The sequence below is a fragment of the Dermacentor andersoni genome, chromosome 9 (genome assembly GCF_023375885.2).
Source record: "Dermacentor andersoni chromosome 9, qqDerAnde1_hic_scaffold, whole genome shotgun sequence".
NCBI lineage: Eukaryota > Metazoa > Arthropoda > Arachnida > Ixodida > Ixodidae > Dermacentor > Dermacentor andersoni.
Genome location: NC_092822.1, coordinates 121,490,284 through 121,503,574, shown reverse-complemented (window position 1 = coordinate 121,503,574; position 13,291 = coordinate 121,490,284). Strand labels below are relative to the sequence as shown.

General features: G+C 48.1%; 1 protein-coding gene across 3 annotated transcripts in view; it reads left to right on the top strand.

Moving 5' to 3' along the window:
- Positions 1–13,291, top strand: part of LOC126529665 (dermonecrotic toxin SPH-like) — a 94,306-nt gene that overhangs the window by 80,628 nt on the left and 387 nt on the right. For all 3 annotated transcript variants that reach the window (XM_055069936.1, XM_055069935.1, XM_050177178.2), the window contains one exon: positions 11,850–12,090. In XM_055069936.1, coding sequence (XP_054925911.1) covers positions 11,850–12,090 — 241 coding nt within the window. The remainder of the gene's footprint in view (positions 1–11,849; positions 12,091–13,291) is intronic.

Below are 13,291 nucleotides of genomic sequence, written 5' to 3'. Positions count from 1 at the left end.
AACTGGCTGCTTACTTGAGCAATCCAGAGTTGGGGGTCCGCTGGCCAGTAATGGAGTAGCAGCACAGAAAGAGTAAGCACGTCGCCCGTAGTGCTGGGGTTGTTCAATGGCTGCCATCCGTGGCGGTGGTTCCGCACTGACTTTTGGAAACGTTGCAATGGTCGTCAGCCTTGTCCGCTGTCCGGGGTCACCAATATTCTGGTGTGCAAAATCAGTGATTACGATTAGCCACAATAAACAGGAGTTTAGTTTTACTGAGCAGAAGGCCCTAGCTGACGGTCATTTCTTGGCGGATACATCTGCCGGCCACTTCGCGCAGGCCATGCATGATGTGAGCCAAGTGCCCGCTTCCCTTCCTTTCTTCCTTCCGCTTCCATGCCTGTCCCTAGCCAGCCGTCGTTGTCCTCATCTTCCTCGTCGTCGATGCTGCTACAAGATTGCGCAATAGTTGCTGCTTACGTGCAATACCTGCCACAGAGGCTATGTATGACCTTGGACTGCTGAGAACATGGAGACGGGTTCGATTACCTGCCGAGGCGATCGCATTTCAGAGGCCTCGGCATGAAGAAGAAATGCGGTTCTGGTTTCTTTTAGCTCACGTTAAGGTACGTTAGGCTGTTAGAATTTATCCGAAGCTTCGCACTATGGCACCATTCATATGACCATTTGTTGGGTTTTGGAAATTTAAACTCCATTATTTAATTTCGGCGTATGAGCTAGCAAGTAGGCAAACACATTTCTCGTGCACAAGATGAAGCATTGGTTAAAAGGCAAAACGCGATATGTTCCGTTTATCGCTGCCCGTCATGATAATCTGCCAACGAACAATTATAAATTATGACCGCCTAGCGTGATTGCTTGTATGCAGTGCTTCCTTATACTGTATAATAATTAGTTGAACGACGCAGGTGAAAATGCTAGGGTTGTGCGAATAGTAATTTTTGAGAACGAATCGAGTACGAATAAAATAACAAAAGAAGCCAATCGATTCAAATCGAGTATCCAATAGTTTTCTAATAATGAAAAGCCATTGTCACTAACATAAAACTATTGTAAAATCCTAGTTTTGTTAATACTACCAGCCTTTGTCATTACGTTGTACGCTATGAATCGTTGCTTATAAAAAGTACAAATAAAGCATTAGGAGCACATAAGTAGTTCTTCTCATCTACATGACTCTTCTGAGTGCGAATGATCCCTGTATAGCCTGTAAACTATGGCTACTTAAGCGATGTAGAATGGTCCAGTACGCGATTACTCATGTTTTATGTTTATAATATGGACACTGGCTTGATATTCTACCGTAGTCTTGCTCATGTATTATGTCTACTTAGGCGCAGTTGAGGCATTGAAATATTGGAAAAGTATTACAAGAATATTCGGATTTGCAAATGATGATCATTCGATTCGAAGATAGAATCGAATAAGACGCTATTCGATTCGTTATTCGAAAGCTTCGAATACTCACCCACCCCTGAAAAATGCTTAAGTGATGTAGGCTGCTTGTTCAAAAAAAAAAAAAAGACACAATGTTCAGCTCGTGAAAGGGAAATATTGACATCCACCGATCTTGTAGCACGACGCTACATAGGAAACTTATGCGTTTTTCTCAGTACGAAAGCTTCTCAGCTGAAGAAAAATTCCTCCTCGTCCAGCATTCAAACCGGCGACCAGCGCCTCTTCGGTGCGGTCATTCCAACATCTGAGCTAACCAACAAGCTGGTCGACCGCAGCATGAGGGCGAATTATTCGACAACTCGAAGCACTGGGACACAAGGTATGGCAAAACCTGTATGCGGAAGCGCGCAAGCTGGATGAATTGGTTACATTGTCGATAAATTTGCCCTCGTTCTGCGATCCGCTAACCTCGTAGTTAGCTGACGTACTATAGGAATCCGCCCGAAAAGGCAATGGTCACGGATTTCAACTGTGAAACGTTTTTATGAGAAACACATATGTTTCCTTTGTTGCGTCGTGCTACAAAAGCAGCGGATGTCAATATTTTCATTTCGTGTGCTTTCCTAACTTCCGGGCTTCCGCCCAACTGATTTGCCAATGCCCAGCTCAATGTACTTTTCAGAACGCGTGCAATGAAACTCTGCTATTTTACTAGAAAACGCCGAGCCGCTGCGGTTCGTATGTGTGCATGAAAGCATTCTGGGTTTTTTCGTGCCAAAACCATGATTTGATTATGAAGCACACCCCAGTGGTGGATTCCTGATCAAATTTGACCACTTCACCGGCCTACAATACACGGTACACGTGCGCTCTTGCATTTCATCTCCTAACGAAATGCTGCCGCCGCGGCCTAGATTTCATCGCGCAACGTCGTGCTGAACATTAGAGCCGCGAAGCCATTGCGGCGGGATTTGTTGCATTTCAGCGAAGAGTTGAGGAAAAGCTTAAGCTCCATTTTTTTTTTTGTCAAAGTGATAGACGTTCTATGATAAAAATAAATACGGTACACTGAAGGCAGAAAACTGAGGAAAAACGTATGTAATGTGCGAAATACTTGTTCCGTAGTGAATTGTTTGCTTTCTGGGCTTTATTCGCATCTCATACCTCCGCAGCAAAAAGTGCTTTAGTTGTGTCTAAATTTCGTGTGCATGGCTGGTCAAAAGTTTTAGCGAAGGGAAGGAACAGGTGAGAAAAAGCGTAATCAAGAAAACGTGCTAGTGTTTTCGAGGATACCGGAAAGAAGACAGAATGCCGCAATACCGCAATGCTCTTGCAATACTTTGTTTATATTGTCACCTGGTGGTGACGTAGAAGAACACAGTAGCAATACTGTGAAAGGCAAAAACTAGCTTTTATTGGGCGAACCTGTGCCCACAAGACAGGCTGCACTTATAGCACAACGATAGCGGCGAACACGGTCGGCGATCGTCGAAAATCTGATCAGCGGGTCAAGCGCGTCGGCTTTTATACAGCAGTCGTCGAATGTTCCAGACTAATCGTTCGGGCTCGCGTGCCTTCCACAAAGTTCTACGCCATTCGCGTCACGCGATGAAATCAGATAACACAAGGTTCGGCGACAACAGACAGCCGGGTAGAAGCATCGATAACTTTCCAGAAACTTCGGATACATGCAGGCGCGTCCCGCGCTGTGCGATTACATTTGTTAAGCGGCGAAACGTGGTCACCCGATAAAGATAAGTACACCTGTCAATACCCCCCTCTTAAAAAGCATCGACCCGATGCTGGAAACAAACGAGTGTAATAAACAAAAGCACTTGTAGCCCAGAAAAAAATAAGGAAGTTCGTCAGCGTCCGTAAAAGGGTTTAAGGCGTACCACGTGGACCACTTCAGATCGTGCGCGGCGCCGCTGTGAATGCGAAATGCCGTCTGGCACGACCTCATAGTCCAGTGCGCCAATACGTCGGATGACCTTGTAGGGTCCGAAATAGCGTCGCAGTAGTTTCTCACTGAGTCCTCGTCAGTGTATCGGGGTCCATACCCAAACACGGTCGCCGGGCTAGTACTCGACGAAGCGTCGTCGGAGGTTGTAGTGTCGGCTGTCGGTCCTCTGCTGGTTCTTGATCCGCAGGCGGGCGAGCTGTCGGGCTTCTTCGGCGCGCTGGAGGTAGGTAGCGACGCCAAGGTTCTCCTCGTCAGTGACGTGCGGCAGCATGGCGTCGAGCGTCGTCGTCGGTTTCCTGCCGTAGACCAGTTTGAACAGCGTGATCTGTGTTGTTTCTTGCACCGCCGTGTTGTAAGCGAATGTTACGTACGGCAGGACGGCATCCCAGGTCTTGTGTTCGACGTCCAAGTACATCGCTAGCATGTCGGCGAGGGTCTTATTCAGCCGCTCCGTAAGACCGTTCGTGTGCGGGTGGTAGGCCGTTGTCCTCCTGTGCCTTGTCTGACTATATTTCAGAATGGCTTGGGTGAGCTCCGCTGTAAAGGCCGTTCCTCTGTCGGTGATGAGGACTTCTGGGGCGTCATGTCGCTGCAGGATGTTTTCGACATAAAATTTCGCCACTTCGGCTGCGCTACCTTTCGGCAGTGCTTTTGTTTCAGCGAAGCGGGTAAGGTAGTCCGTCGCCACGACGATCCACTTATTTCCGGTTATTCACGTCGGAAAGGGTCCCAGCAAGTCCATCCCGATCTGCTGGAATGATCGACAAGGAGGCTCGATTGGCTGTAGTAATCCGGCTGGCCTTGTCGGCGGTGTCTTGCGTCGCTGAAAGTCTCGGCATGTTCTGACATAACGGGCGACGTCGGCGGTCAGGCGCGGCCAATAATACTTTTCTTGTATCCTCGACAGTGTCTGGGAAAATCCGAGGTGTCCAGCGGTCGGATCGTCATGTAGGGCGTGCAATACTTCTGGACGAAGTCCTGACGGGACAACAAGAAGATAATTGGCGCGGACTAGTGAGAAGTTCTTCACGAGTAGATTGTTTTGAAGCGTGAAGGAAGATAATCCGCGCTTAAATGCCCTCGGGACAACGTCGGTGTGCCCTTCCAAATATTCGACGAGGCCTTTTAGCTCCGGGTCTGCCCGTTGCTGTTCAGCGAAGCCTTCGGCACTTATCATTCCAAGGAAGGCGTCGTCATTCTCGTCGTCTTGCGGCGGCGAGTCAATGGGGGCGCGTGATAAGCAATCGGCATCGGAGTGTTTTCGTCCGCACTTGTAGGTTACAGTGATGTCGTATTCTTGTAGTCTGAGGCTCCACCGCGCCAGTCGTCCTGAAGGATCCTTTATATTCGCTAGCAAACACAACCCGTGATGGTCACTGACGACTTTGAATGGCCTGCCATAAAGATAAGGGCGAAATTTAGCTGTAGCCCAAACGATGGCGAGGCATTCCTTTTCGGTCGTAGAATAGTTGCCTTCCGCTTTTGACAGCGACCGGCTAGCGTGAGCTATCACCTGTTCGACTCCGTTTCTTCTCTGAACTAGAACGGCCCCGAGGCCTAGGCTACTGGCGTCATTATGGATTTCTGTATCGGCGTACTCGTCGAAGTGCGCAAGTACCGGCGGCGACTGCATGGGTCGTTTGAGTTCTTCAAATGCGTCGGCCTGCGGCGTTTCCCACTTGAACTCAAGATCACATTTAGTTAGACGTGTCAACGGCTCGGCGATGCGTGAAAAGTCCTTGACAAAGCGCCTATACTAGGCACACATGCCAAGGAATCTGCGCACTGCCTTCTTGTCGGTTGGCTGCGGGAATTTGGCGATGGCAGCTGTCTTTTGCGGGTCTGGACGGACACCAAATTTGCTGATTACGTGGCCTAGGAACAGAAGCTCATCGTAAGCGAAGCGGCGTTTTTCCGGCTTCAGAGTAAGCCCTGACGACTTGATGGCTTCTAGTACTGTCGCAAGCCGCCTGAGGTGATCGTAAAAATTTCCGGCGAAGACGACGACGTCATCCAAATAAACGAGACAGGTCTGCCACTTCAATCCTGCTAACACCGTGTCCATGACGCGCTGGAACGTTGCAGGCGCCGAGAACAGTCTGAGGCCGTCTTTTCACGATCTCTTTCGTCGACTTCTATTTGCCAATAGCCAGGCTTTAGGTCCATGGACGAGAAGTATTTAGCGTTTCAGAGTCGATCCAATGCGTCGTCAATTCGTGGGAGGGGGTATACGTCCTTCTTCGTGGTCTTGTTCACACGACGATAATCGACGCAGAAACGTAGGGTTGCGTCCTTTTTCTTTACCAGGACCACAGGGGATGCCCACGGGCTTTGCGACGGCTTGATGATGTCGTTGCGCAGCATTTCGTCGACTTCTTCTCTTATAGCTGCACGTTCTCGCGGCGAAACTCGGTAAGGGCTCTGGCGGGGTGGTCGAGCGCACTCCTCGGTGATTATGCGATGCTTGGCGACTGGTGTTTGTGGAATCCTCGATGACGTCGAAAAGCAGCCTTTGTATCGTCGGAGCAGACTCTGAGCTGCTGTTGCTTGATCACGGGGAGACTTGGATTAATGTCGTAGTCTGGTTCGGGAACCATGGTCGTCGGGATAGATGCGGCAGAATCCGAGAGGACAAACGCATTACTGGTTTCCAGAATTTCCTCGATGTACGCGATCGTCGTGCCCTTGTTGATGTGCTTGAACTCCTGGCTTAAGTTTGTCAGCAACACTTGAGTTTTCCCTCCATGCAGTCGAGCGATCCCTCTTGCGACGCAAATTTCACGGTCTAGCAGTAGACGTTGGTCACCCTCGATGACGCCTTCTACGTTGGCAGGCGTTTTGGTGCCTACGGATATGACAATGCTGGAGCGAGGCGGGATGCTGACTTGACTTTCGAGCACACTTATGGCATGGCGACTACTAGAGCTACCCAGCGGTATCGCTCGATCTTCCGACAGCGTTATGGACTTCGACTTCAGGTCAATGATTGCGTCATGTTGGTTCAGGAAGTCCGTGCCGAGAATGACGTCTCGCGAACACTGTTGGAGGATAACGAAGGTGGCAGGGTAAGTCCGGTCATGAACGGTTATTCTTGCCGTGCAGATTCCAGTCGACGTAATGAGGTGTCCTCCAGCGGTACGAATTTGGGGGCCCTCCCATGCAGTCTTAACCTTCTTCAACTGGGCGGCGATGTGTCCACTCATTACGGAGTAATCGGCCCCTGTGTCGACTAAGGCAGTGACTGTGTGGCCGTCGAGAAGGACGTCGAGGTCGGTGGTGTTTTGTCTGGCATTGCAGTTGGATCTTGGCGTCGGATCACGGCTGCGTCGCGTTGAACTGAAGCTGGAACGTCGCGTCGTCAAGCCGTCTTTCGTCGGTGTAGTCTTGGCTTCCTGACTTCGTCGGGACGGCGGCGTGTCATCATTAGGTCGTCGACATGGTTTCTTCGTCGTCTTCGTCGGCGGCGAAAGATCGTCGTCAGTTCGACGAACAGCAACCGCACCTCCATCGGTTGCTGCTTTTAGTTTTCCGGATATGGGCTCGCAGAGCGGCCCCGGGCTGGGCCGGTGTATGGTCGGCGCTGCGGCGACAGGTAGCGGCCTGGTGGTGGCGAACGCGACGGTCGTCGACAGCTCCACTGAGTAGCGGCGAGGTAGTCGGCGATATCGCGAGGTCGTTCGCCAATCTGTGGCCGCGGCGCGTTAACGGCGAAACCTTGCAGTCCCATCTCCCGGTATGGGTATCGGCGGTAGACGTGACCCGCTTCTCAGTGGTAGCAGGGCGGGCGGTGGTCAGGAGCGCGCCAAATGTCCGTCTTCCTCGCTTAGGTGCGCTGGGCGACGGGTGGGCGCGCTGGCGGCGGCAGCGGCGGTGGTCGACGGAATTGCGGCGTTACAGGGCCCTGGCGAGGTCGCGGAGGAGGACCTTGACGGCGTGTGACCGCGGCGTAGGTCATCGCTTCTGGCTGGGGTTGCGGTAATTGAGGTTGCACCTCCGGAACTCCAAGCGACCGCTGAACCTCATCTTTCACGATGTCAGCGATCGAGGCCACTTGAGGCTGCGACGACCGGAAGATCATCTGAAGCTCCTCTCGTACGACTGCCCTGATAGCCTCGCGCAGTTCGTCGGAGGCCAGTGATTGAACCCCGGCGTAGTTTTTAGAGTTCGTGCGGTGATCGATTCGCCGGTCTCGGATCTCGAGTGTCTTCTCAATGCTCGTCAGTCTCGGATCTCGAGTGTCTTCTCAATGCTCGTCACCTCACGACGAAACTCTTCGACGGTCTTCGGTGGGCTTCTTACCATTCCGGCGAAAAGTTCCTCCTTTACACCACGCATCAGTAGGCGAAATTTCTTCTCCTCTGACATTTCCGGGTCGGCGCGGCGGAACAGACGGATCATTTCCTCAGTGAAGATCGCGATCGTCTCATTCGGCAGCTGCGCTCTGGACTCCAGTAAAGCATGGGCTCGCTCTTTTCGCACGACGCTTGTAAATGTTTGCAGGAAGCCGTTTCGGAACAGGTCCCACGTCGTCAAGGTGGCTTCTCGATTCTCGAACCACATCCTGGTGGCGTCCTCCAATGCGAAATAGACATGTCGCAGCTTGTCGTCACTTGCCCAGCTGTTAAACGTAGCGACCCTCTCATACGTTTCCAGCCAGCTTTCCGGTTCCTCAAATGCGGAACCGCGGAACGTCGGTGGTTGGCTGGGCTGCTGCAGCACGATGGGGTACGCTGGGGCTGCCATTGGGGTTGCCTTGGCCACAACCTTCTTGGTCTTCTCAGGTAGAAGTCCGTGCTCCGGGGGCAGCTGTTGAAGACGGCGGCTTGCTCGATGGTCCGGGACTACGTTGGTGTTTTCTTTGCCGTCCGGGCTTGAATTACGGCTTGTCGGGGGCGTCTGGTACATGAACGTAAAGCACCTCCACCAGGTGTCACGTCGTGGTGACGTAGAAGAACACAGTAGCAATACTGTGAACGAGAAAACGAACTTTTATTGGGCGAACCTGTGCCCACAAGACAGGCTACACTTATAGCACAACGATAGCGGCGAACAGGGTCGGCGATCGTCGAAAATCTGATCAGCGGGTCAACCGCATTGGCTTTTATGCAGCAGTCGTCGAATGTTCCAGACTAATCGTTAGGGCTCGCGTGCCTTCCACAAAGTTCTACACCATTCGCATCACGCGATGAAATCAGATAACACAAGGTTCGGCGACAACAGACAGCCGGGTAGAAGCATCGATAACTTTCCAGAAACTTCGGATACATGCAGGCGCGTCCCGCGCTGTGCGATTACATTTGTTAAGCGGCGAAACGTGGTCGCCCGATAAAGATAAGTACACGTGTCAATATCGTGCTCTGACACACAGTGGTAATATAACAATATGCGCATCTATAATCATTGTCATACTTAGGATTCTACGCTGTGCACAGCGTGTGGTCATAGAAATTTATGGCTCCACCTGTTTTATGGTGAAGTTGTTCTTAACCACCCACACATTTACGAAAGAGCTTCTTCATATTATACAACTAAAGTGACGTCAAACTACTGCCGTTTTATAAATTGCTGCTTCCATTATATATGGTAGTAGATTGTCCTCTCGAATGCTGACACTTTGCTTTTTAAAGTGAGCTGTCATTGCGGTCCTACGACCTGCGACGTCAACAGCCGTATGGTTTATTGATACATTACAACTTTTATGTGCGGGTGTAATATTAAGCCTAATTCCGCAACGAACTCTCTTGTCTCGTCTTTAAACGTCACACCATATTTTATTGGTCGCGAACCAAACCAATGGCTAAATTGTCTATTGTATCGACACCACATGCCTACTAAGTTTTAAACGGAGCGTAGTGCTCCCGTGTAGACTCTCAAGAAAACTTATCTTAACGGTCAACGAAAATTTATCTACAGGGATAATCAAAGCACAACTGCGAGTCGGCCTAGTTGGAACAGATTCATTATTTAAAATCTTTTTGTGTGCGAACAGACTGGGACAAAGAAGAGGGGCAACACAAGGACGAGCGCTTCAACACATCAACGCATCAACACGAGATTAAGGAAACACTTATCTAGTCTGAAAGGTCGCCCTGGTACGCATTTGGCTATGAATTGTCAAGAACACGACTGCTCACCGTGTCTTAGTTGCACCGTAATTTTGTATAGGCATAAGAATCAAACCGCGAGAGAAATTGTGGAAGTGGACTGGATTGAAAAACAAAAGGAAAGATGCATCAGCCATCTTTCTGTTTCATTGCTGGATAAAGAAAATTCGCTGTTGTCATCACATCTATAACGTATTTTCATCGTAAGTGCTTGTCCCATGCGCCTTGATGTTTTTATGTTGGCCGGGTGGCTTTGGTCCACGGCATTTTATATCAAGGGTTATATGCGCTATACGCGTGCTCTGTTTGACTAGATCGCGCTGATCTGTGGGTACTTAAGCAGGAAGTTCTTCGAAAATAAAGCCAGTTGTCAGAAAGCGCTCTTCCTTGTGTTGACCCTCTTTTTTCTCCCTGTCTGTTTGTGCACAAACAGTTTTTAAATAAGGGACAATCATCGTCTGTTGCTAGAGCCAGTGAAGAGTTAGCCTGTGGCCACTCACGCGGCTTACACTAGAAGGAACTGGCAGTGTTCAATATCCAGGTGACTGATTGGCAACGCAGCGCCACGTTTTAAACGTGGTATATGCCATAGTGTGCCAATGAGGATTGGTTAACTAAAATACATGATTCGCCCAAAAAAACGTGCAACAGAGGCAGTTACTCTCTATTCGTTTCAGCGGTAAGCAGGTGATTTAGTAAGCCACAAGTAAGCGAAGAATCACTGTGTGTATCTTTTGCATAACTAGCCCACCAGCTATGCATACCTGTCCAGCTTTCATTAAAGACAGCAAATCCCTCTAATTTATGAAGATTGTTCAGGAACGCGTGAAATGCCATCGAAGTGGCTCACTGGCATCAATCGTATTGATTTCTCTTAATAAATCTGATGGGCTGATTAGAGATTAAGTAATCAGATTACTTAATCTGATTACTTTTGCTTACTGTTCCGGTTCACGGTGTCTAGAGTCCCAGAAATGTGCGGTGGGTTTTCATTTACGAACGTAATACTCATCCTATTATGCTAATCCAGGTATTCCGTTTTAGAAACTGCAAAGCTTAACAGTATCAAGAATCGCCTTGTCTTTTTTGTTGTGATTTGCGATAAAATATCAGGATCAATTGAGAATTTTGAGAGCTGACTGACAGCCTAGTAACCGTGCAGTTTCGTTCGTTATTCTAGTTACGCTCCCAATAGGCGTTACGAAGCGAACGCTAACATATGCACCGAAGTCGCGCACTACGGTTAGTAGTTTAAACCGCAAATATAAATAAAAGAAGCAGACTTCAAGGTACTGAGTCATGGTTCTATGCCAGTGGTTACGGCGGCAACCTGAGAGACGGTAAGTCTGGACGTTGAAAGCGCTATTAACGCAGTCACTTTAGGTTTCCGCAACCTTGTGAAAGTGAAATATTGATTAGCGTAGCTCGCACGCCATCTGCCTTTCTCAAAACCTCATCTTCCGACTACATAATAACAGCAGCGTTTAAGCTTACCGAATACGCTTGGAGCTTAGCCTTGTCATATCAAACATTAAAGTACTGGAGAAACGCTAGTAATCAAGTACACACTTAGAGCTAGTGGAAGACCTGGACGGTTAGAAGCATAGCTAAATTATTCATACTTATCTGCATTACACTTTTCGAGATGCCCTTAATATGTACGTCTATAATCATAGCTGAAGCGTTCATACTAACCTGCATCACACATTTCATGAGGCCATGAGTCTGTACGTCAATATGGCCCACACCTCTCGTTCTTCCTGACCTATCAACCATTTAAAATAAAACCAGACTATCTTGAATAATTGCGTATGAAGGGATATCGATTAAATACGTGAATAAGAAATCAAACCTTGCCAATTTTGCTGACAATACGCTAGGACCCTTGAATGGCCTACTAGTTTTAAACAGAAAAGTAACATTCGCTTTCATGCCCCCCTTTTCGTGAGGCACTGCTTGAGTACACATTCAGCACATGACTCACTAAGAAATTTCAGTAACCTCAATAAACATGTTCTATATTGGTGTTGCTTTTACAATGCTAACAGTAGTTACCCGCCGTCGTAATCGAAGAATTGATGGCCATTTGACTTCTACGTAAAGCTAGTTGCTTCCAGGTGAACTACTTGGGTTAGTAAGTGTTCGGCTCAGTTGATCAGTGGTGGCGTTATAAGGACGAGAAATACTATTCAAAGCCAATTTTATGATAATATAAAAAAAGAGGAGAGCTCTGACAGAACGTGGAGACCAGAGACCCGGCACTTGGAACTAAAACAACATTTTCTTATAAGTAACTGCTCTTTGTTGTGGGGCTATAGATTAGAACGCGAATCATAAGGCATTTGGAGTGTATTATGGATAAAATAATGAAGCACTCGTTGCAGGTTTCGACGTTAGCGGCAACAATTTTCTCTCAACTATCGCCTCGACGTTCGAAAAGCTCGGTGTTACGAGACACCGTTGGCAAGGAGACGGCACCAACAACCGATTCATTGATATTTATCCTGCCCTTCGGATGTCCTGGGTGACGGCTCGCCGATCTCTCAACAGCTCGGTGCACGATTATGTGGACAAGGCCTATGTTTGGACAGCTGACCACGCATTCACAATTCGTCGCTTTTTCAGGTGACCTTTTGTAACTTCCGCTTAGGCTAAAGCATTTGACAAGTCTAGTCAAGGTATCGAGCTTTTAGCCTGAGAAGGTCAGAATAAACTGCAGCTGTTATATTAAAGCCACAACTTCGACAAGATTGCATCACTAAGCGGACATAACTTTCATTCTAGTTAGTTACTACCGAGAAATAACGAGCAGATATGAATAAGTGTGTGAACTGTTCGGGCACTTGTTGGATTTCCACAGCTTTAAACGAGCAGTGCTTGAAGCATGGCCATTTAGTTGAGCTTCTCCGACTAAAGCGCAAGTTGTGAAATATCGCGCTTAAATTCCGTCACGTCAACTATCTTTCCCCGCAAAAAAAGAGGTTAACAAAATGTTTAACTCTTGGCATTATCAGCAGCACCCGATGAACTATTATCGGCAGCGGTAGGCTTTGAAAAGTAAAAGTTCTGTTCACCCCTGATCTCCTAAATTTGGGAGATTTTCTATAATGACACCTAAATTTTCTTTTGCGTGGGAATGCTTACGGGAAACGCTAAATCGCGCAGGATGACTGGAAGGTCTCGCTTTAATTTAGTTCAAAGAACAACTTTTATGGTGTTTTGTCTGCGTACAAAAAAAAATTGCATGATCGACACTTGTGAGCACCAGTTCCTTAAAATCACTGGCGTGTTTGTCTTTCCGTTTGGGATAGAGCTGTCACTGTATTAAACGGCCATGAGCAGTCGCCACAAAGCTTTTTGAGTGGATAGAGGAAATGACAAAGGAACTTTCAAACACTAGGTTCACTGCTCTCACCTACATTCTAACCGCAGACCTGCGTTGGATTTGTAACTGTGACAATCTGGTGCAGTAGGTGAGGTCGCGGGTTTGAATCTGAGCCATGACGGGAAAAGCTCGGTGGGCTAAATGCAAACAAATGTGGTGATGTACTTATATTTAGGAGCGATTTAGGAATCCGGTATGGTCAAAATTATTAAGGAGGATTTCATCGTTCGGCACCAAAATAGAAACTGCAGGAAGTCAAACCCAAACAACTATCTTTATGGAAGAAGGTATTCGCTCAACTTATTGATGCACTCCTGAGTTCTGAAAATACTGTTCAGCTTTTCTATTACCATTGAAGACTGTATAATGAAGTGCTTTTTGGACATCTGTATAAGATGTGTTGAAAATTTATGCCACAGGCACCAAAAAGAACCTGATAGT